At 39.9% G+C, this 25,662-nt stretch overlaps 2 protein-coding genes across 3 annotated transcripts; both read left to right on the top strand.

Annotated features, from left to right (window-relative positions):
• The first annotated feature begins 5,235 nt into the window (after positions 1-5,235).
• mc1r (melanocortin 1 receptor) lies at positions 5,236-6,471 on the top strand. The gene has a single exon (XM_020098700.2). The coding sequence runs from the start codon at positions 5,296-5,298 to the stop codon at positions 6,334-6,336; it is 1,041 nt and encodes a 346-aa protein (XP_019954259.1). The 5' UTR covers positions 5,236-5,295; the 3' UTR covers positions 6,337-6,471.
• A 5,911-nt stretch (positions 6,472-12,382) lies between these two features.
• On the top strand, positions 12,383-24,836 carry def8 (differentially expressed in FDCP 8 homolog). Of its 2 annotated transcripts, XM_020098615.2 has the most exons (12): positions 12,383-12,523; positions 13,301-13,423; positions 17,280-17,374; positions 17,494-17,643; positions 18,781-18,922; positions 19,260-19,424; positions 19,796-19,923; positions 21,017-21,130; positions 21,402-21,482; positions 21,907-22,047; positions 22,230-22,339; positions 23,234-24,836. In XM_020098615.2, the coding sequence occupies exons 2-12, from the start codon at positions 13,315-13,317 to the stop codon at positions 23,325-23,327; spliced, it is 1,329 nt and encodes a 442-aa protein (XP_019954174.1). In that variant the 5' UTR covers positions 12,383-12,523; positions 13,301-13,314; the 3' UTR covers positions 23,328-24,836. The 2 variants fall into 2 exon arrangements, with proteins under 2 accessions (XP_019954174.1, XP_069379276.1); XM_069523175.1 differs by lacking the exons at positions 12,383-12,523; positions 13,301-13,423 and adding an exon at positions 15,742-15,965.
• Positions 24,837-25,662: the final 826 nt, after the last annotated feature.

The raw sequence follows: 25,662 nt of genomic DNA, 5'->3' as shown, positions 1-25,662 counted from the left end.
TGTTGAGTCGAACTTCTGTGTCACAAAAAATCAGTTTTAGTTGACAACACCTACTTTTGTGAGAATAATTTCAGACATTTAAGTTTTTATTTTCCCACAACTACGTTTTTCCTCCCATTGCTTTAAGTCAACAAGCTCTGTTCTAATTATATATAATGGGAAATCTATTTGGATGTCCATGTTTACTTTCAATGACTAAAGGTGAATTCAAAGGCAAATTAAATTTTATTAAACACATTTGCCACTGAACTTAAATATAGATTGTTTTAAATGTTTTGATTCTGAGCCAAATAAACAGTTTAAATCCGATAAATATGTTTTTGCATAGTGTTCAGTCATAACCTTCTTCATTGTTCATCACTTACTATATTTGATAGAGATTTAATTAACAAAACCCAAACATCCAACCAAAAAAATCTGAGAAATTGCATTAATTTGTTTGGACAAGCATTTTTGTGAGTATTTTGGCTAACTTAACTCTGTTCTTCTACCACTGGATTACCTTGTTGTTTTATGAGTTACACCGAGACTGAAAACCAGCTTTGTGTGTGGACCTGAGCTTGAACCACTGACCAACCTCTGCTTACTTGCTATTTTAATAATAATAATAATGACTGTATTTGTATAGCACTTAACTAAACAAAGTTACCTGCTTCACAGGAAAAAAAATAAAATCCATGGCTGGAAGAGGATAAATTATTATACAAAGGTATTCAGTTCAGTTACATTTTTTGGGCCACGGAGCAGTTTAACCATCACATTTAAACTCTGTAAGCCTGGTTGTTGTAATGAAAATAATAACTTCAATTTACCGTTGGTGTCATCAAGTGTTTCAGCCTATTAATAACAATAACATTGGGAGAGGCTAAAAGCAAAACTGACTGGCTACTGGCTTGTATGGCGGTGCTATGAAAGTCATGTGGCCCGCTCAGTAGATCAGACGTCATTACCTCTGTGCCTTTTTTATTCTATTTATTTATTTATTTGTTTGATTTTAAACTAGATTTAACTAAATACCTACTCTCATAGGTAGCAGAGTCAGACGCTGTCATATTAAACCCAACAGTTCCCACAATGAGCAAACCCTTTCTTACCACTCTCACAACAAAATAAAGAACTTTATCCTGCAGTCTTACAATACTTCATTCACTTCCATTACTGCGAGTTAAACAATTTCTTTAAAAATTTATTTTTCAATTTTTGAATAGTACAAAGAGTTGCTCTTCCTGATGAGATCTGGGGAGAATACTTAGAATTCTGATGTTTTTGAATAACTTCCCCTCGTAGTTCAACGTTTTCACAAACCATCTGAGCCCTTAAGAGAGATCCTAACAATGACGAGCTGCTCTGTGTAGGGAGGAGGGTATAAAAGATTTATATAAGATAGTTTTCTGAACACCTTAAGGGTTCAGATTAGAAAGAATGAAGACATAATGACCACTTTACTCCTAATTGGTGCAGCACAACCAGGGTAAATGAGGTGAATGATCTGCTACACTATTTTCTCACCTGCCTCATTTTGGCTCATCCTGCAACACCCACAAAGAATTTTCCACATACAACGGAGTTACACTTGTCCCTCTAGTTGGGTTTTCTCTCCCTTTTGCTTCTCATGAATTCACCTTCAACTCTTTTTTTAACCGTTTACTTTGTTTTTTCTGGCTCTGATCTTAATATTTTAATTATTTTTGCAATTTTATTTTGCTTTCACTCATTTATCATCTACAACAATTTATTCTTGTCTCTGCCCTGATGTGTGATCTTTCAACTGCTTTTAATTCTTTCCTTTATTTGCCTTAAATGTTTAACTTGTAAAGCATCTTTAAAAGATGCTGTGTAATTATATCCACCATCATTATTATTAACATTATGAAGTTAGCTGTGTTTAAGTCAATGATTCTTACATTTTAGTTTGAGCTGACTTGCCAATATTTGATTATTTGTGGCTCACAGAGAAATGGCTGGAATTTTTCCAGTAGTCTGATGCTGTTCATTAGTTTATATCCAGTGCAAGATTAAGATAAATCGAAATTCAATAAATCATTCCAAATATTTCCCAAATTTATCTTAACATTTCCTTTGTGCTCTCAGCCATAACTCATGACCTCAGCCTATGATGGCATGTGTTTAAGTGGAGATGAGACTGGCTGAATTGGCTCTTGTACCCCCTCTCTCCTCTTTGGGTGAATTCCCACTTCCATGGAATAGATGGATGGAGACGTTATGATTTCACTGGGAGTTGAAGGCCTGAGCAACACAAGCTCATTGGTTTGAATGCTTCGCTCACCAAGACAAAGCAGAGATGTCCTGACCTTTCTCTACACCACATATTGCTTTACTACCAAAGCTGCTCTTCAGTCACTGGGAGAGACAATGCACCAGCATGTGGCTAATCTTCAGCCCTGTTAGCTTTTTAAATTAGGACTCTTGTTGGAATTAGGCTTCATCATCACATCAAACCAGAACCAAAACTGCCCAGTAATAGAAGAAATGTTCACAAAGGATGGTAAGATGGTAAATCTAACCTCCAAAGAATTCAATCAGCATGTTTGTTGAGGGTGCGTCTTTGCTCCTTCTCATAGATACAGAGTCATCCCTGCTCGTCATGGAAACATATGCATTGAGTTTTACACCTTACATCAGCCTTAGGGGCCCCATACTGGTTTATGGACACTTAGCAGTTGCCATGATGATTTGCAAGACTTGGGCTTCACACCACTCCACTCCAACCACTGACTTGGCTGTAAGAACGCCTGCTGCTTGACATCCCTGGACCGGTGCTCGCAAGATGTAAGATTGAACTGTTGAAGTATAGCTGGTTTATGACACAGTAAAGCATTAAATCACCAACAGAGTTTACACTAGCCAGTTGAGGTATAGCAACATATGTGTGAGAGAAAAGAGTTTTCCTTTCAGAGCAACAGCTAATGGGGAGAAAACATGATTTCCACTTCATGTCAATCAATTAAAGTGAAAGTCAGTGACTAGATGGCCTCTCTGTAGCAGTGCAGTTCAAATAATGTCACATATAAAGCAGTGTGAGCCCTCATTCTGTATCTCTTTTCCATCGGTTGTTCTTGTCTGTTCATCTCTAGTCACACAGAGGACATAACCTCCAGAGATGCTGATCAAACTGGCGCTGTCTATACAATAACTTTTTCATTCTGTGAGCCACATGATGTGTGTGACTGTGCTAGTTCACCTGTAAGCTATGGTTGAGGTTGTGAGATCTTTTCATGTGATGCTCCAACAGTATATTTAGAATGAGCTTCACATCGGTGCCTCCGAACACAAAAGGAGTGTGTTTAGAACAAACCTGAAGCTGTGATATGTGCCCACGCCTCCAAAACACACGAAACTCAGTCATTCAAAGTGTGTCACACTGATTGTGCTTCAAATGTAATTCTCACTTTGTTTTTATTTACATCGAGTAGTACATTATCAAGCTTAAAACTGAGCTGACCGTGTTCAAGGTTTCCTCATTGTGATTATGTTTACCTCCATCAGGAGGTCCAGTTGTTGGTGGGTTTGTTTGATTGTTAATCAAAGATTATGGAAAAACTACAATGCAAGTTTCCATCAAAGTGTTACAGTGCTCTACTCATTGCCATTCCAGTTTATTATGAAGCAAACTAAATTATTTTAATGCAATGGGAGCAGGAAAATTTATTAAAGTATGAACCATATGTAGACACATTCTAAATTAGACCCTTGGATTAGTTTCAAACTGGAATATTTGGCTCAAGACAGTTTAGGATCTGTTTTTATACTTTACACGCAAATATTCTTTGTATTTACCCAAATGTATTGTGAAAGAAGAAATAGTTAACTAGTTTGCTCTATACTGTGTGCTACTCGTAGACTGTTCCAACACTCTATGAGTCAGTTACACTGCCTATTGTCACAAGTTTTGACCCATACGTTCAATGTATGATTACCACGCTGTTCAGCTGAGGATTTCTTCCCTTTAGGTCACAAGCACGAGTTTGCTGTTAATGATTTTAATTGGTGCATGACACAGGCTCTGAAGGGTCCACAACAACAAACAACAATGGTCATTGCAGAACTCCACCAACCAAAATGGATACTGTAAAGAGTGGAAGATTTGTCACGGCTCAAATCTGAAACTGCATGTAAGGGTGAGGTCATATTTTTTTCATCATTATAACTTAAATATTAGCAACTTACTGATTCTGTGTAAAAAAAACTAAAATAATTCAGGCACAAAGATGACATCTTCCTAAATGTGTCTATTTTTAGTTGGAGTTATGGCTCAGCCAAGGGACAGTCTACCCAAACACAAAGAGGGAATTTTGCTCTAAATTGATGCTAATTTTGGAACAAATGTGACTTTATTTGTCTGATTAAAACTAACTAAACAGAACTATGGGGCGGCAATGACATTTTCAGCAGTTATATGGATGGGCTTAATATGTGAACCTATACCCTTCCAGGCATGTGGTTTAATTAGATTGGTTTTAATAAGAGGAGGACTGCAGGTATAGATTAAAAGGTCAATACACAGAAGAAAAAAAACTTTTGGGTATGAAATGGGGAAAAGATTTGACTTTGTTGCGCATGGTGCGTAAAAGTGCTTCATTTCAAAATTTAGCCACTTTTGTTACGGTACAATAAATGAACAGCTTTCATTCAAATACATGAATCACAGCAGAAAACAGAAGGTGTAAAAAGTTCAATAATATTACCCCCCTGCTCTCCCCTATCCTTATTTATCCAGAGTGTGCGTTGTCAGACACGAGGCGGCTGAGCCATGACTGCAGCCCAGCTGACGTTTGCTTGAGAGGTGGAGTCGCATCCAGCCTCCCGGAGTCAGCATCACTTTGACTAACGCTCGAGCAGGTCACAGCCTCCCATTTTATAGATCTAGCTTTAAGCCAAAGACACTGAGCAGACTCTCATCTCGTGTTGGTCGGAATAGTCGGGGGAGTTGTGCGGACTTGGAGGGTCGGGTGCACGATGAGACTCAAACACGCATCACTTGTGAGCGCAAAGTTTTCATGTTGAAGGATATTTTATGGATTTCTGCGCCGGACAAGTTTCATCCATAGAAAAGTATTTGAAGTCAGCTTCGCGAACTTCTGCGGTGCGTAAATTGCTTGTTCCCATGGCTGAATTAAATATCATTAAACTGCGTTTTGTGGATATTTAACAGTCAACGTGCTGATGTGTTAAGGAGCTGAACAGTTACGCGGACTAGTCCCTTGACTTTGTGGTGTGACTGCAGCAGCTGATGCAGAAGCGTCCCCAGAAGTTACCACCCGTCAGAGAAAACTGATGAGTCTTCTTCACCATCATTCCTCAGGACAATCCTCACGCCAGACAGTCATTATACAGAAGTCAAACATGGACAGCAACAGGTCCCACATTCCCTCCATCCTCCACGTGGAGCTCAGCCCGTTCATTGACTACATGGACGACAACGACACGAACTCTACCGGCGGTGAGCGATACTCTCTGGGCTGCGTGCAGATCCGCATCCCGCAGGAGCTCTTCCTGGCGCTGGGGCTCATCAGCCTGGTGGAGAACATCCTGGTGATTCTGGCCATCATCAAGAACCGCAACCTGCACTCGCCCATGTACTACTTCATCTGCTGCCTCGCCGTGTCCGACATGCTCGTCAGCGTCAGCAACGTGGTGGAGACCATGTTCATGCTTCTCCACGACCACGGCCTGCTGGACGTGCACCCAGGTATGCTGCGCCACCTGGACAACGTCATCGATGTGATGATCTGCAGCTCCGTGGTGTCCTCGCTCTCCTTCTTGTGCACCATCGCCGCGGACCGCTACATCACCATCTTTTACGCGCTGCGCTACCACAGCATCATGACCACGCAGCGCGCCATCGCCATCATCGTGGTGGTGTGGCTGGCCAGCCTCGCCTCCAGCATCCTCTTCATCGTGTACCACACCGATAACGCGGTCATCGTGTGCCTCGTGACCTTCTTCTGCACCACGCTGGTGTTCAACGCCGTGTTGTATCTGCACATGTTCCTCCTGGCGCACGTGCACTCGCGACGCATCATGGCATTCCATAAAAGCAGGCGCCAGACCACGAGCATGAAGGGGGCGATCACCCTCACCATCTTGCTCGGGGTCTTCATTTTATGCTGGGGCCCATTCTTCCTCCATCTCATCCTCATCCTCACCTGTCCCACCAGCCCCTTCTGCAATTGTTTCTTCCGAAACTTTAACCTTTTCCTCATCCTCATCATCTGCAACTCCCTCATCGACCCGCTCATCTACGCGTACCGGAGCCAGGAGCTGCGTAAAACGCTCCAGGAGTTGGTCCTGTGTTCTTGGTGCTTCGGCGTCTGACATATACTTCACATTCAGGGAGAGAAGATCTCGTCAGAGATGCACATTTTTGTTGCAGAAGCTGAAGTGAGCCGTGACCGATACATGTTGGAAGACGCCCATGCTCAACGCTGTACATGACAGACCAAGACTGTATCTGACTGTTGCACGTGGCATCGTGGACTTGATGGTTATTCCCACGCATGCCTTCAGATTTATTCGCCTGTTGCTTTGCCTGCTGTTGCATTACGCTACTCCTGGGTCAGGTTCAAACTGTGAAACTTCTGGACATTTAATCCAGAAAGAGATTCTTCGTTGAAGAGTTAATATACTAAGTTATACTTATGAGCGTTTTATTTTTTGTTAATAAAGTTTTTTTCATGTGTTTGTCCTCTTGTAAATGAAATTATTGTATATAAAACTTGTCGATGGAAATTTGTCATCTACTCTCAACTCTCTTTTTCAAAGCTATTGACAATTACATTTTCTCAAGGAAAGACACGGAAAACCTGCAAACCCACGCTGGAGAAAAATGTTTGAGACCATTATATCTCCGAGTTAAATTTCTTCCTCCATTAAATGAAAACTGAATGATTGCTTGTTATTGGACTATTTCATGTCCTGAACCCGAACAAAAATCTCTTCATGATGCCAAAAGTTAGACAAACCAGACTTCAACATTCAGGGCTTTGTAGATAATGTGATGTGTGGTAGAGAGACCCTGCAGCCTTTTCTCCACCTTCCTCCGCCTCCATTCACTGCTGTTTGAAACCATTTGCTTGTCACATCCTCTGAAAAACAAGCATTGTGCAATGAAGGCGGATGCTGAAATGACTGCTGCTAAAACAATTTATTTCATGTTGGAATAAATTGACAAGGTTCATCGATTTTTTGCCTCAAGAACATGAATAAGCTGAGATATAATAGGAAAGCTTTGTACTTAGCCTTGGTGTGATGTAACTTTAAAATGGCGTGTTGCAGTCCACTTGGGGGTGTTGTGTGGGAATTACTCCCCCAAAAATAAATGTCTGAATGACTTACGATAAAAAAATTAAAAAGATGCAAAATCACATGAACGGTCTTGCCTGGTGGTAGGCCTGAGGCCCAGGGCACAACAAGAGGGTTCATGAAAGAAGTTATATCTAAGTGATATTTCTGGAAGTGTTTGTGGTTGTGTGCAAACGGAACGATGAATGAAAGAGCCCGATTTCAGTTATACTGATCAAACTATTGAGACATTAGGCATCATTGTGTGTGGAGAGCAAAGCAAAAAAACATGAGACCCCTATGTTTTGTCTGCAGCTGCAGATGCCAACACATCACTCTGGAAATCAAGAAGTTTGCTATTTTCTTCTTTTTTTTTATCCTATAATATCTTTATTGATCCTACGGATTCAATGTAAATAGAACATGCATGTTTTCCTTTAGAAAAACTGAAATGCAGTCATAAATCTGCATTTGAGCCATGAAGTGTAGATTTTTTTTTTTTAATTCCCACTCAGAATAAAGTATTTGTGTTGGTTTCACAGATATTTGTTTTTAAATGAAGGGGAAAAGAATCACAGGTCCCATGATAAGGCTAATCAGCCAAGACAGAAATAGCTAACAATTCAATTTAGACTTCTGACGGAAACCGTGATTCGAAATCTGCCTGTTAGTACTGACAATAATGTCGGCTGCAATGTAGTTTACCGCTGAGTACTGTAATTTACAGTTTTTCTTTCTTTTTGTCTTTCTTTCTTTCCTTCCTTCTTTCTATCTTTATTTCGACTCAACATTAAAACAGATCACTGGTTTTAATGTTGTGCCTGGTGGGCGTGTATCTGTTTTGTGAGAGTTAGTTCTGTTCCATCAGTAATGTGATTTAAAATTTATTTTTGTGTTTCAAATATTTTCCATGGCTTGAAAAAATACACTGATCTGCCACAGCCTTAAAAAACACTTATCAGTTCTAATGCAGTGGTTGATGGGTGTAACTTTACAGTATGTCTGTCGTGTCTACAATATAAAATAAGCTCTTTTTAAAGTAAGACTCTGAGATCTTGGTGCTGGCTGCTTTGGTATATTCTCTAAAGTAAACCTGATTCAACTGTCAATGCTGTGAGTATAATTATAAAACATGCAGCTTTCATGCCATGTTTACTTGAACATGAGTGAAGCAAGATTGTGCTGTATAGCTGTTGTATAGAAGGAACCTGTGTTATACTGTCTGTAATCCTTAAAGTGTTTGTTTCAAATAAAGGGGTCAAGACAAGAAATGCCTGTGGTCAATAATTAGTAATGCTACCATGTGTGTTTTGTGTACTTGCTTGGACAGAGGTTGTTTTAGTTATTTTCAGACCAAACATCCAAACCAAGCTCTTCACATGTGCACGCTAAAAAGACAGGAGTCCGAGAAGTCCATTAGAAATGGCTGTGAAGTTTGCACATGGGATGTGTCAAAGGGAACTAAATACAGCAACAGAGCAAAGGCTGTTCATGGCTTTTTAGATCTGACAGTCTCCGTTCATTACATCTTCTGCTGTCTCTGTTTTATCTGCAGATAAGACAGGACAGCAGAGACAAACCCAACGCCTTTGTACTTAAACGTATGTACATTGAACACCATTTTTTATGCCTCATAGAAAACATTTATGCGAGACTGCCAGCAGACAGAAGGGCCATTGATATATAATACAACAGAGACATTATTGAAATCCTCCATTTTTAAACTCATGATCAAGTGGTGTAAAAACTTTAATAACCTCAGTGTCATCTATCTGTCTGTCTGTCTGTCCGCCAGTCTGCTACCACAGTCAAACTGAAATCCTTTTCCAACACTCAGTACTGTCCATCATTGTAGATAAATTCATAACATAATAAATGACACAAGGAAGCAGACACATACTTGTCATGGACATGGCACTTGACAATTTTTATCTGTGCCTATTCCAAAGGATGACCAAAGTGTGTATAATTCACAGGGAGCAGCTGTTTATAATTCGTTATGTGACTTGTTCCTTCATCTGGCTGCACAAAGCAGCTCTGTTCACAGCAAAAGAAAAAACAGACAACAGTGCTCTCGGGATTCTGGTTTATCCATATGGCCAGACACCATGGCTTCTAATCCTCAGGGATGGACACAAATGGAACAATAAACAAACTAACCTTCAGCAAAACACAAATGTCAAATAATCCTAGGGGCATAAATCTGGCCTGCAAAATTACCAAAAACACAGAATACATCTTGAAGGGCCGGAGCACAGTTGTGTTGCTGTCATGATCATCTTTCTTATGTGTAAGGTGACATTCAGTTTCCCTCTTGAGGGATTAATAAAGCATATAGTATGGTATGGTAGGGTATCGAATTATATCCCATTCACATTGTATCTTACATCACATTGCGTTGTATGGTATTGTATCATATCATGCCATATCGTATCTGTCGTGTTGTATTGTAACATATTGCATCGTATCACATCGTATCGTATGTTCATTGCAACACCTTTACTTGGTGGAAACAAATGGGATGGGATGACCATTCAAAAAACTAACTGGTGTCTGAAATTACCTGTGTGTGTGGAAATTGTGTCGTCTTTACAAGATTTTTACTTCTTCTTGCCTCAGAGGGTTTCCATGTTGACATGCAAACATTATGCTGTCTAGGTCTCATTCTGGGGCAAGTTGAAGCTGAATGTTTATTCCTAGTATATAACCCAGAATCTGATGTGACAGACTGTCCTCAGTGTGGGCACTTTGGTACATGACTGAGATTTATGTCAATTATGCAAATGAAGTGATGCACAGACTAATCTATGACTTGAATGAAATTAACGAGTGTGTCCAGTGAATAGAATTACTTTGTTTTTGAAAGCAAACTGTATATATTTAACACAGTGGGGGAAAAGACAGGCCATTACATGACCATAGTGATGTTAGTCAGTGTTTGAGTTAGTTTGTCCATATGTTGGATCTGCGATATGCTGGTGACCTGTTCAGTGTGCACCCCAAACACACCCCACGCTAAGACCCTAAATTTTATAGATGATGATAATGATAGATGAATGATTGAACTTTAAAAGTTCAGTGTGTAAGATTTAGGTGAAAGGATCTATTGGCAGATATTGAATATAAGTTAATCCTAATGAGCTTTTCACTAGTGTGTAATCATCTAAATTGCGCAAATTGTTGTTTCCTTTACCCCAGAATGGGCCCTTTTTATTTAAATACTTACATTTACATTGAAAGCGGGTCCTCTCTACAGAGGCCACCATATTTTTTTTTTACAAACTAAACAACTTTTGGGTTTTTATGACAACTGAAGGTTTCCACAGGTTCTCTGTGACGTTTGGAAGGGGGGCTGAGGTGACGGATATTCAGCTGCAACATGCAACCTTACCACTAGATGTCACTAAATTCCACACACTGAACCTTTTAGTGTGTTGCATCTATGTGCAGTATTATTCAGAGGTCTTGATTTCCTGATTTGTGCTCAGTAAATCATATTGCACCCCCTTACAGTTTACGCATAATGACAATAATATGTTAGTAATTCTAGCAGGGCAAGAAGTTGTGCTTTATTATCATTATTATTATTATTATTGTTGAGGGAAAGTAGGACGCACAGTAGTATTTCTGTTTCTTGCTGTCTGAAGTGGGTCACATGCTTCCATCAAACACAACATTTTGTGACAGAAAACATCACTGAACAAAGGATCTCTTCATTCATGAGAAAGCAGGGACCTTTCATCTCTCCCCTGAGTGCAGAGATTTTTGTTTGTTAAACATGAAGAAATTGATTCCCTGGTCTTCGGTTGCACTCTGTAACACGCAATTTTTTCTGTTGGCTTTTATAGCTGAGTGTTTTTGTTTATCGTGGCACACACAACCTGATATGTCCTGCTTTGGAAGTGTTAACACAATTATTTTACTTTACATTTTTATACTAATTTAATCATATTCAATTGAAATATGTATCTTCATTAAAAAAACCATGTAATGAAGCTAATTAAGGTATAAATTGTCCATTTTCATCTTAATTCGAGTTATGCTGTGTATTTACACTGATGATACACTATGGTCTTATAATAGCATATGACATAACACATAAAGTTCAATTAGAACAAAGGAAAGAAATATGACTGTTAATAACATAAACCTCCAATGTTAGGTTGCATGTCTCAAGCTGTATCCGAGCTGCACAAATGCCAGAGGGTTCCAAAAGATGTTCATCAATATTCCCCATTGCTAGATGTCAGACACATCACAACAACAAACGCCCTGCAAATTTGATACACACAACACAAACAAATACACACGACAACGTGTTTACGGGACAAACAACAAGAGATGGACCTGGCTGGGGCATTCTTTGGGACTCTCTTTAAATTGTGGATTTCAAGCGTTGGAAGATGAGTCAGTAATCCAGTCAGATTAAAGGGATAGTTCACCTAAAAATGAAAATTTACTCAATCATATAGATCATAGAGGCAGCAGATGTGGCTGAGGGATAGAGCGGTCATCCTCCAACCAGAAAGTCGGCTGTTCGATCCTCAGTCTCCCCCATCTGCATGCCAAAGTGTCCTTGGGCAAGATACTGAACCCTTAAAAGGCGCCTCATAGATGTTGAATACATTAATTGTTTGTCATTTTGATAAAAATATGGCATAAAGGACACTGTTTTTTTACTTTCTAGTCGGTCCCTCAAGGCTTAACAATGACAGCTCACTAAACATGTGATATTTTCCCAAAAGATAAAACAAAACTACAGATTATTAACTTAATTGTCAGACTCTATTTAAAACGCTTGGTGCCAAAACCTTAAAATCTCAATTTAAGCATTGAAAAAGGAAAACGACAGGGTATCAAGTATTTATTTTCAAAATAAAAGCATTCAGCATCCCGTCCACATTGACCTATTTAGCTTAATAAACCACATTAAAAGAAAGCGACGGATCCATTGTGTTTGAATTTCTCCAATAGGTTTAAACTCGTTCATTATCTCTTCTCTTCATCGTACTAATCAAGACGCAACTGCCTGGGTATCGCTTGAAGGGTTTTATTGTGACACTGCGGAGCGGATGTGGATGTTCTGAGTTGTTAGCCATGTGATGTCGCTGATGAAGGAGACAAACAACACGGAGCGTCTGCGCGTACAAACCGCAAGAGTTGACATTAAATACATTTTCCCATCACCTCCGCCCTCGTGATAAATGAGGTCAACTGCGTGGTAAGCCTCCAGCAGCGCCGAGAACTCAAGCTAGCTAACGTTAGCATCCCAGCAACACGGGTTGTCTGCGAGGGGAGTTAACTAGCTAGCGTTAGCCTGCTGTTGACATCTGTGCAGTGATGTCAGATGTGTTCTTTTCATATCGGTGCCACTGCTGTCATTCATTTTATTCCATGCTACATGTGTAGCAGCGATGCAGGACACACTATGAAGGTTATATCAGAGTTTAGAGAGGCTGTTAAAGACAAAGCCGGCAGGTTTGTCACGGAGGGAAAAGAGGCTCCAGCCTGTGTTTATAACGGGTTTGTGGCTTTGCAGTGTTTCCTTGATTGACTCCATGTGCTGAGCAAGATGGTGATGATGGTGGTGATCACTTTTCTTTTGTGGGACTTTATTTTGGTTTTAAGGTTTGAATGCAGCGTGTTATTTGTACCTTTACTTTCTGATCTGTGTGGTTTTCTATTGGGGGTTTTCTTGTCCTCAAAGCTCTGGGAATACCCTGCACGCCTAGAATGGCACTCACTGACGGAGAGCACAAACCTCCAACAGTCCCCTCATTTTAGACACTGATGACTCCCTGGAAAAGCAGTGAAACACCCTATCTCGCAAAGTTAAAGAAAGTGCATGAAAAATGATTCCTTCCACCAAGTTTGGTGTTTCAGTGAATCTTGCGTAAATGATGGTCATGATCCCTCTTACTGCTTCAATTTATAAGCACAAGTGAGGTGAGATGAACAAACCTCTGATTGTGACTGTAAATTGTTTTGTCTGCCCAAGATGTAGCCGAAGAAATGGAGTACGACGAAAAACTCGCACTTTTTCGCCAAACCCGCCTCAATCCATTTGATCGGGGAGAGGAAGAAGATGGACCCCAAGGAGGCAAGACACCCCCGCAGCATGGTAAGGTCAGCTGTGGTCCCTCACAGGCAAATCATGAGAATTTCATGAATCTCAAGTATAAAGTCTGATCTCCCTTTGAGGTGTCCTTCACACCAGTAATGTAATTCAAAGAACAAAGAGGTGTAAATACAGTCAGGTTATGTATCAGATCTAATTCCTGCATATCCTGCATCAACAGCACTACACTGAAAAAAAATTTAAGTTTACACTGGTGACTGTCAGTAAGTTGTTTTGCTTTTTCCTGCACCAATGGGTTTGTTTATCATCTCTTGTGTTCACAAAGACTTCATGAATCAACTGGAGCTTAAACACTGCCTGGCCAAAAAAGTCGCCACCAAAAAAAACGGTCACACACTTTAATATTTCGTTGGACTGCCTTTAGCTTTGATTACAGCACGCATTCGCTGTGACATTGTTTTGATAAGCTTCTGCAATGTCACAAGATTTATTTCCGTCCAGTGTTGGATTAATTTTTCACCAAGATCTTGTATTGATGATGGGAGAGTCGGACTACTGCGCAAAGCCTTCTCCAGCACATCCCAAAGATTCTCAATGGGGTTAAGGTCTGGACTCTGTGGTGGCCAATCCATGTGTGAAAATGATGTCTCATGCTCCCTGAACCACTCTTTCACAATTTGAGCCCGATGAATCCTGGCATTGTTATCTTGGAATATGCAGGTGCCATCAGGGAAGAAAAATCCATTGATGGAATAATCTGGTCATTCAGTGTATTCAGGTGGTCAGCTGACCTCATTCTTTGGGCACATAATGTTGCTGAACCTAGACCTGACCAACTGCAGCCACCCCAGATCATAGCACTGCCCCCACAGGCTTGTACAGTAGGTACTCGGCATGATGGGTGCATCACTTCATCTGCCTAAATCCAGGTGGCGACTTTTTTTTTGGCCAGGCAGTGTATGTAATATTTCACTTTTTAATTGTCAAAATACAGACACTAGCACTCAAGCAAAACACAACTCTGTTTTGCCTCCATTCTAGTTTCTAAAGTATCAGGGAAAGAAAACTGCTGTATTTATGTGCAGCCAATAAAACTGTGAGGATGAGAAATGAGCCCAGATAATCTCTAATGTGATGCAACGTTTGTTGAAAGAAAGTGTGGTTAGTCTACTTTGGCAGAGATCAAGCCATCACATGTTTTTCTCTGCTCTGAAAATATGGCCAGTTTGTGAAAAGAGACCAATTGATTTTAGCTAAAAAAACAAAAGTCCTCTGTCTGAGGTCTGTCCTGAAGAGTGTGAAATACACAGCTGTCTTTTGGGTGCATTAGGATAAAATGCTGTATTGATCAATCGGTGGAGAGGGGGAGTATAAAGCTCCCTTACAGAGTTCCCTTATAGATGTTCTTTGTATTTCCTTCATGAAACAGGTGGGTGTTTCTCAGGTTCCTGCTTTTCAAAATGTCACTTGCAGAATCTTGCACTTCCTTTTAGTGACAAAACACAGTTAGGCTTTGAAGCACTTATCATGCTTAGGTGGCTCACTTACCATAAGGGGCTTTAAAGGGATAGTTCACTGAAAAATAAAAATTCACTCACCACAATGCCGATGGAGGGGGGGTGAAGTGTTTGAGTCTGTAAAACAGTTCTGGAGTCTCAGGGGTAAACAGCAGTTCAGCTGAATCTAATACAAGTGAATTGTCAATGTGCCGGCTTCTTCAGACGCAATAATACAACAGAAAAAACATAACATGCCTCCATACTGCTCGTGTGGTGTCATCCAAGTGTACGCAAGCCCTGACATTCATATTCTACTCAAAATGGTTTCATTTACACCATGTTTTTAGCCTACATGTCCACTGATATCTTCCTACGAAGTGCCTTCACGGACCCATGGGCACACCATTGCGTGGCTACATCCGCTAGCTCCGCTATTTCTGGGAGTCAACATTTAGGCTAAAAACATGGTGTTAATTACCTCATTTCAAGTCAAATATGAATGTTGGGGTTTGTGGACATGTGGATTACACCAGACAAGCAGTATTGAGGCATGTTATGTGTTTTCTGTTGTATTATTACGTCAAAAGAAGCGGTCGTCTGTTCTAAACACTGTTTACCCCTGAAACTCGTCAAGTGTTGTTGTGGACCCCCCTCCATCGACATAGTGGTGAGTAGATAATGAGTGAATTTTCATTTTTCTGTGAACTATCCCTTTAATCCCCTTGTGAATCTGTCTTTGACTAATTATTAACCTCAAGTGTTCTACAAGGGTCTTAAATAAATACTATAGCATGAAAAAACAAGATCACTAGGCTCAAAACTCAAATCTCATAGAAAAGGAAGTAGGAAAACCTTGGGCTGCACCAGAGGAAATGAAAAGCATTGGGGAAAGCAGTACCATACAAACACTTCCTGTATTCAGGAACTATAAAACTTTTTTGTTTCAGTTCGATCATTTTGACCGGACCGGGCTGGCCAGCGACACAGTGTCATAGCTGAGTTGATTTCACAGCCTTTTTGCATCTGTCTGTCTGAAACTGAGCAGCTGAATTCACTGAGCATGTTCTCTTCAGAGGGGTATGCAGGTAATAACAGCAATTGTCTGTAAGATGGAGCATAAGTTTGGCAAAATCTATCATGAGCATGGTTTATATGTATCATTTAAAAGATTGCAAATAAGTTCCTCTGTTATGTTTTAACTCACCTGTGCAATTTTGCTTGATTTCTGTACATATTTCTCCATGGTGTCTGTTGTTGCCAAAAGGAATGAAGTGTGCTGAAATGTAGTGTGTTAAAACAAAAGGAAAGAAAAGCATCACCTGCTACACAGTGCAAGGGAACTGTTAAATATAAGTGCTTGTAGTCTGATATATTTCAGTACAACACTACAAATGACAGCACATTGTGTTATAGTAGTTTTTATTACAGGTTTCCCGATTTGCACCTGACTACACTAGTGATTTTTTTCCCTTCTACTATTGTCATAAACATTTCTAGATCCTGTGTATTCTGCTGTTTTTGCTATTTATCTCACGAGAAGTAGAAATGCAGATATTTCAAAACACCTCTCGCACGAGTTCCGTGTCCCTCCGTTGCTCACTTTTTTCTGTTATCTTACTGTATATTAATGTGTAGATTAAATCTCAATAATGGCAGCATGGATGATGAAACCTTCATGGCAGGTGTACAAAGTTAGTGACTCTCTGCTCATCATTGTGCCAGAATTTTAAAAAGCCTGTTATCTATTTCAGGAGTTGATGGACACTAAACAGACTGAATGTTGGATTTACGTTTTGTCAGGTGGACAGAAACATGTCTCTGAAAGAATGCTATCGTTGTTCTGTGTCATAAGAAACTCATAATAAGATGATTAGATTGGCCTATTGTTAAAGATCTGTTGCTAAAATGGATCAGAATCACTTCACATTTGTCAGGACTTTGCTGCAGAAGAACATAAGTAACACAAGTGAAAAACTTGTATTTACAAAAACAGTAGCAGCAGCAGTTGTCCATGTATACACTTAGGATAATGGTTTGCATTGTTATAAGTTAATTTAGCATTACACAATATAAGTGATTTATAGAACAACAAGTAAATGTGAAAAAACAGAATTTCAAAGGTCATCCAGCCTGGTTGAGCCGCAGTTTGAATCACTCATCTGTATGAGTCGGTCTTGTCAGCTATCTTGGTTATACATTACCAGAACTTATGAGACCATTACCCCTGATTCCTGCAGTTTTCCCTCTTTGACTTCTTGAGTGTTTGTCATTGTCTTGAATGGCCACAGTCAGATGAGAGACCAGTGTAAAATCAGCATGTGTGACTGAGGAGACTTACAAGACCATAGCGTGTTTGTGCAGCTCTTTATGCCACATTGCCCTTGTTTGTTTGTTTTTAGAAGCCAGACCTGAGCTGTTCTCTGGGAGCAGAACCCACAGCTCAGATCGGACCATGGACCTCGGTCTAGCTGAGGACCACTTCTCGAGACCTGTGGTGAGTAAAACATTGTGTCCGCGATTCACCTCAACTTTTAACAACTTAACCGTTGTGAATTAAATTTACATTGTAAAACTCAATGTGCTAAGACACGAAACGTCCTTCTTTCCTTCCAGGGTTCTATTGTGCCGTCAGATATTGAACAGCTGCAAATGGCCATAGAGGAGTGTAAGAAGCTGATCTTGGAGCTGCCCGAACACTCGGAGAGACAGAAGGACACCGTGGTGAAACTTATACACCTGCGTCTCAAACTGCAGGAGCTTAAGGTTGGAACTGAGAAGGGGATTGAGAAGTGGATGGCATGATGTTTGTAATAGTTGTTGCTGGCCCTCTTGGAGTAAAACTTAAGAAGACATTTTTAATCTCTCTTTCTCACCCGTTTGTTTGTTTATTTATAAGCAAGCTTACACTAAAACAACTGGGATCCAGGGATTTTTTTTTCCTGAGCTTTCACTCACTTCTATTAGAGATCTCACCATATTGAAGTAAAGACCTGTCGCTATGCCACCTTTGCTTGTTTTACACTGGACCAAACAATGCAGTATATTGCTGCCCATGACTTAACATAGCATGTTGGCGTCCCAGAGTCAAAGGGGTGATGAGAAACAAACAGTGTATGTGTTTGTGTCGACTCTCCCTTTCACATCCATCTGGCTCTGTGACTATGTCTGCTGCTGACATAAAGGCGGAACGGCAATGCACCCCCATTTTGTGCTCATACCATTTACACAAAATTACGTGATGAAATATTATATAATATTCCTGTCCTGAACAGACTGGGTAGTCAATCACATTTAGCCCCATAATTTACAAAACCTATGACCACTGATAAAACTGTCTAGGCAGCACCCTGGCAGTGTGTCAGACTGATGCATGTAAACTAATCAAAATATCAAAGCATGTCCCAGTAACAGAGATGCACTTTGTCATAAATTTGGCTTCTCCAATCATTGTTGAATGACGTCACCTAACAAGAAGTAATCCATTCATTAATTAAGCTTCCATATCCTTTTGTGTTTTACTGAAACAAATTTATAAGCATATCATGTGAAGCAGCTAAATGTCATATTTACTGCTGTAAACGAAATGGAATTCTCCCAGAGCACTTTGTGTTATATAATAATGCAGCTGATTCAGTTGATCATAAAGTTTATCTTTGGCACTTAAAGGCATAGGAACAAATGGTAGATGAAAATTCATACATACATAGATATATTGGGGGAAAAAAAAAAAATCACATTTTAACACCTATGGTGCAATATGAAGATGAGAAGATGGAATCAGTGTTTCATTGTGCACAAATTGGTATTGTGCTGATATTGTATGCATATAATTAATATCTTTGCCAATTATTAAACTATGACTACACTTGTGTTGTGTGTTTGTACTTTGTCCCTCGACAGGACCCTGAGGAGGATGAGCCTAATCTTAGAATCCTGCTGGAGCATCGCTTCTCCAAGGAAAAGAGCAAGAGCGTGAAACAGACATGTGACAAGTGTAGCACCATCATCTGGGGCCTTATCCAGACTTGGTATACATGCACAGGTGAGACACTCCATCCAATGTATTAGTCTGATACAGCACTGTGAAGGTAAGTATTGTGCAAAAATGTTCAATCAAAATATTCTACGATATATAAGAGAGCAAAATAAATCTGATTCTGATTCAGTCAATATATATATAAATAAATTGTTAATTATGCCTAAGATGTCATTATCAAACCCTTATCACAAAGAAATTTAATCAAGGATTCATATTTTATAGTTTATCCATAAAATGTACTATAAATGCAAATAGTGATATGTCTGTTAGAGGCTCATATCAGCTGTTTATTATCGGCCAACCAATAATCAACCAATAGTAATAATCCATTTCCTCTCAGGTTGTTATTACCGTTGCCATAGTAAGTGTATGAACCAGATCACTAAGCCCTGTGTGAGGTCAAAGGTCAGCCACCAATCTGAGTATGAGCTCAGCATCTGCCCTGAGATAGGACTAGACCGCCAAGACTACCGGTGTGCAGAATGTCGCACACCTATTTCACTGAGTGAGTATGAAGATCTGTTGCTGCCATAAATCTCAGACATGGATTCATCAGTAAATGTGATTTATTCCAGTCATTCACTGTAAAATGTTGGTATTTGCACCATAGGCGTTTTGCCTGGTTTCCGCTCCAGAGAAATTATTTCAAAACTGTTGTTCGTTCTCAACAGCTGTCATACTTGCTGATTGGAGTCTTGTGTTCTTTGTTTAGTGGATTGCAGCTGTAATGAAGTAGCATGTCTATCTCTGACAGTAATAAGCTTGATTTATTTATCGTCAGATAGTGTGGTCAACTTCGGCTGCCTGATCGGGCTTTGGGTACAATTGATCCAGTTTCTGTAAAATGCTGTGTACTGTGCCATATTTATCTTGTAGGGGGCGTGCCAACTGAGGCCAGACAGTGTGACTACACTGGCCAATATTACTGCAGCACATGCCACTGGAATGACACGGCCATTGTTCCAGCTCGTGTCATCCACAACTGGGAGTTTGAACCCCGCAAGGTACAACGACCGCAACATGTAAAAACATCTCTTCCTCATTTATACACCAAGCACAGTGACATTGGCGTCGCTTCCTCCATTTGACACATCTGTAAAATGAGACTGAGCAAAAACAGCATCATTTGGTCTTAATGAACACAAATGACAATTGCATTTATTTGCATTCACTGCAGTGAAGTGAGATCCGATCACAAGTGGATACATTGGGCGCACCACTGCGCATGCATGCACTTTTATGAATATATTAATTGGCGGTAGTTGGGCTGACAGCTTCCTGATTGGGAAATCAACTCCAAGGCACAATTAATGAATGTGCACAGCTATGAAGACAGATTTGACCAATTTATGAAAAGTATCAATCTTTATGTGTTGGTGTTGTTGATATTGTGGAGGTGGCTACAAACAGATCTATATATGGACACTGAGATTCATAAAAATACATTTAAACTGTAGCAGATCTGAGGATGTCAGTTAAGTAGGTGGTCCTTCACATGTATACACCAGGACGCATTTGCTTTAACACTGGGAAGAATGTGGCCACATGTTTCATAGATCCCTCTAAAAGTGCTCTGACTGATTGGATTCGGGACGCATTTTGGTGCGTTCAGACCTGGAGTAGCACTGGTCTGAAAAGGGTCTCTGTTAACACTAACTGTAACTGCTGAAACAGTCCTCTGCTTTTTAACACACTAACAGAATTACACATAATTTTATTACGGTATAAAATAAACTTTATTGGCCATTCCGTCCATTCCACTTGTCAATGTCAATTTCATGGTCACGAGAAGGACTAAACAGCCAGTGATGTTTTCTGTGTCTCTCTGGGACCTTTGTCAAGACATAAGACTCAACAGGGAGTCAGCTTAATCAAAAATAGAGTAATAGAGATGCCTGTTTATGAAATCCAGTCAGTATCTGACCAAATTTCTAGTCCAACCCCGATTGATTCTGGGTCAAATGAAGCACATTGACCCAGGCTGGCTGTACGCTAATTCAGGTTTAACCTGCGTCACCTTGTCGGTATGAAGCATTATCGTGTTCACGTGGGTGTATTCAGCCAGTCCGTGGTCTGAAGGTGTGTCTCCTTTTTCAGGTTTGTCGCTCCTCAATGCGCTACCTGGCCCTGATGATCTCACGACCTGTGCTAAAGCTGAAAGAAATCAACCCTCTGCTGTTCAACTTTGTGGAGGAACTGGTGGAGATCAGGGTGCGTAGCTTCAATTTTACTCAAGCTGGATGAAACAAATTCCACAGTTCTATTTGTATTTGACGGTTGAGTTTTCCTTCACCATAGTTGTAGTTGTTTTGCCATACCACCCATTCTAACACAATGTTTTGCATCAGATGATGTTATGGTGAAAATAAAGCTGTTAAATTGAAGTACTGCCAGCACATGAGCTGAAGGAGGGAATCAACTGCAGCTCTGTGCATTAAGTGAGAATGACGGCAACATTTGTGTTGATGTGTTTCCTTTACAGAAACTTCGTCAAGATATTCTGCTGATGAAACCTTATTTTATTACCTGCAAAGAGGCGATGGAGGCTCGGCTACTATTACAGGTCGGCAATGATTTACAGCATCTATTTACCACCAATCAAATTATATGTGCTCTTAAAATGTCATCAACAGGACAGTGGCCTGTGTAGCCCATTAGGAACATGTAACAACAGCACCACTGTGTGGTGGAGGTGAGGAACTGAATTGAGAAAGGTTGCTGTTGATAAACTTGCTGTGACACTGCAAGTCAGTTTATACAGATAAACCTGGCTGTTCCTTTTCAGAATAAACTAAAAAAAAAAAAGGTAAATATTTGATCTTGGATGTTGGTGTGTCTGTTGGCTGCCGCAGTTTGACCTCATGAAATAGTTTAATATCTGTTTGTGTGTCTGCAAGGTCGGGTCGCATTGTGTGAGTTGTCTGCATATGTTTTATAAACCAGTGGAATATTTCTTTAAAGAGTTTTTCACTGTGTGTGTTCTCCAGCTACATGATCGACAGCACTTTGTGGAGAACGACGACATGTACTCACTACAGGATTTGATCGACATCTCCAGTGGCAGACTCAGCTGTTCCCTCACAGAGATCCATACTACATTTGCTAAACACATAAAACTAGATTGTGAGGTGAGCTCATACATTAAACACAAAGGAAAGATCTGATGACACTGCTGATTTCTCTTTGTTAGAAAGTATACCACCGTATTAGGTAGTAGAGATCCCTTGGTCATCTGAGAAATCTGACTTTCTGTTCTATTTTGTGTGTGTGTATGTGCGTGCTGTATACTTGTGTGTTTGTGTTTGTGTAGTGTTGTCAAGCCAAAGGATTTGTGTGCGAGCTGTGTAAGGAGGGAGACATCCTGTTCCCTTTCGACAGTCATACCTCAGTCTGCCACGACTGCTCAGCTGTCTTCCACAGGTTAGTCACCAACCAGCCTAAGAGAATGTGTGAAGATGTTTTTGAAGAAAAATAGAACCTTGTAGTAGCTACTGGTAATCCCAAACACCTTAAGTCACTGGTATAAACTAGTCAAGATTACCAGTTAACCTGAGCTGCTTTACGACATGCACTGAAGTCCCTGTGAGTATGTGAGAATGCAAATGTCACTTCCTCCAGACATTTTCCTGAACTTTTCCCATCAGACTCCTCGTAAAATATCCGAGTGAGCCCATGTTATAATGCAGCAGGAACAAGTCTTCAAAAGTCACAGCTTGTGAGTGGGCGTGTTGATGATGTTTCAAACATGTGATGGACACTTTCCAGAAACTGGAAGAATACAAATATGTCAGGATAAAAAAGAGGTGCAATGCACATAGAAGAAGCTGATAAAGATGTAAACTTGGAAAGACAACAAGAATTTGATAGCTTTTGGTGATAAGTACCCACGCCGGTTTGGATGTGCTGTAAACATAAACACTGTGCTTCCTGCAGTGGAATTTAGGTCCTGCCCCCTGCACACTCTATCCAGGTGCCACCCGTCACCCACATGTTTAGGGCATGTTCCTGTTGGTGTGAGTGCGTCTGACACAGACAGTCTCCTCCAGAGAAAAAGGCAAACAACAATACTTTTAAACTGCATCCAGAGAAATAAGAAAAACCTGGAGACAACTGGTAGCAGCATGATGCAATTTCCCAAACACTGAGCCATGATTTAAAAAGCCATTACCCAGATAGATACATTAATCTGATGTATAGGTTATGTATAGATAATGTAACAATTAGTTACAGATTGTATTTCCCTCAAACATCCAGGATCTGCTTTTCTCTTATGATGGAATGCAATCGAATTGTTGGTGTTTGTTGTCTCTTTAGAGATTGTTACTATGACAACTCCACAACTTGTCCGCGATGTGCCCGAATGACTGAAAGGAAGCAGGACGACGAGTCAGATGTGAAAGACACGTAGCTCTGGAGAGGACCACCTGATATTACTGGATGTTGCACTTTGCCTCATGTTGTGTTCTCCCCCATCATGAAAGACTGATCAAAGCTTTTGGTTTGTGCGTATGTTTAACCTGTAGTGTTTTCCAGTGCACTAAATTATGAAGCAGAAACCCATCTGGAAATTAATATGTATATATTTGTAGCACTTTTTTTTTTATTCCTGCTGTAATTGGATATACCGAACACTGTAGGTGTGAAGTGAGGTAGTCACATTAGTGTCTGCTTGTATAAATGCACAATATAAAAGCCCTACAGTAAAAAGATACATGGAAGTAGGTGATTGTACATGCAGAAGCTCTATATCAATCCTTAAAAGCCTCAACTGCATTCATCTATACTGCCAACTTTGCTGAATGCTAAACCTGAAGGTTGTTATATACAACAGTGGTACATTTTAACAGTAAAAGTAAGTTCAGCCTCCGAAGACAAAATTACATTAACCAAAAACTCACCCTTTAGTTTCCTGTTATGTTTTTATTTTAAAAATCTTGCAAACATGTTAGAAAGGCTAAGCTGTCAATTTCAAATTTATTTGGTCATGTAAGATAGTATTGCATTTCTAAAACTCCAGTTTGTTTACAAAAGGAAATTGATTAAATCTATAATCATAACATCACTGTACTTCTGTTTAACTTCATTTGACATAATCTGCCTCCACTTCCATCTGTTTATTTCACAAGTACTGACTCTAAAACAGTCTGTACTCGTCCTACGTCAGTGTTACGTGCCTGATTTCCCTTCAGCGTCATAATCTGTTGTTCTGAGAAACATTTTATATGGTCTTACAAATATTCTCAGGCCCTAAAAACAATATTTCTTCATAGCATCCTGTTTGCACATTACCACACAACATAGCTCTCCTCTGAGTCAGTTCATTTTTTCAATTAGCCATCCTGGATAGTGGGGGGTAAAAAAAACATGTAATTGTTTGACACTAAGGATTTATCTACACTCTTTAAAACCATAATTAAAATGATTGCGTATAATCAAAGCATGCACTACCAGTACATCTCATTGTGAGGATTTTAACTGATGAAGAAAAGAAACATGGGAGTTTAATATTCTTTTCCTTATATTCAGAACTGTGAAGTCATGTCAGCCAGTTTGATCTGTGTTTACTCTGCTTCAGTTCAGTGCAGCGTCAGTGTCGTGAATAGATGTGAACACTCATGAACATAGTGTGCCTACGATCGTCAGGTAACGTACAGCTGTTAACCTCATGTTAATAGTTCTCAGTCTCAACGTATCTATAGCACATTTTATCAAAGCGATGACCAAGATGTTACAGTGACACCTCTGGTAATAACGTGTAAATGTTGACCTCATCTATTTGTTTTAAAAATAATGAGTCTTGGCTGTGATATCTTCAGCATGATGTACTGTATTTTTTCAGACGTACATAGTGTTGGTTAAAGCCATGCCCTGTTGTGAAGTCATGTGGAGTAGAGCATGAATAAAGAAATGAAGTATATCAAGGCTGCAGCAGTTTGCATTTTGTGCCCGAGGGCCACAGGGTTGTACAACTACATTTTAGATTTTGAAAAACACTTTATTATAGCATCCTTCCATCTGTCCATTATCTTCACTGCTTATACTTCAAGGGTAATGGGGGGTGGGAGCCAATCCCAGCTGACATTGGGCGAGAGGTGGGGTACACCCTGGACAGGTCACCAGCATATCACGGATAGAGAGACAATCCTTCCCACCTTTAGAGTCTCCCATCTGCATGTCTTTGGTCTATGGGAGGAGGCTTGAGTTTTTTTTTATAACAGTACATCATATTTTCTTTGCAAAATCTCCAAACTGCAAGTGTCTTCAGCAGTCAGATAAAGTTGAGCGGTAAAAACACTATCCCAACTTACTCTATGGGACACTTTCAACAAAGCCAAAGATGTCAGTACATATTTGTAGTAAAGAAGGAAAACCACCAAGCACTCACACCTGACAAGATGCAACCATAGAATGTTGTTATATTTTATTAAAAAACAAAATGACTGCAAACTAGAAAGGCACTCAGTGGAGTGCACACCTCCACAGCAGTTCCCTTATGAGACTGTTACATTTACATAAGATAAGTTCACTAGACCCAGATGTTTATTTAGTTCAGTAACAAATTCAACTCATGAATATCAGTGCCATAAACAAGATCTATAAATTAATATTAAAAATGACAAATGCCCTATCTCTCAATTTTAAAGAATATGACAATCAATTCCTGAATCTGCACCAAAATAAAAAAATGCATGCAGACGAGTATTGACCCTGGCTAAACTAATTCATCTTCTGTGGATCGAGTA

The sequence above is a fragment of the Paralichthys olivaceus genome, chromosome 1 (genome assembly GCF_024713975.1).
Source record: "Paralichthys olivaceus isolate ysfri-2021 chromosome 1, ASM2471397v2, whole genome shotgun sequence".
Taxonomy (NCBI): Eukaryota; Metazoa; Chordata; class Actinopteri; order Pleuronectiformes; family Paralichthyidae; genus Paralichthys; species Paralichthys olivaceus.
This window is presented reverse-complemented; position numbering and strand designations above follow the sequence as displayed.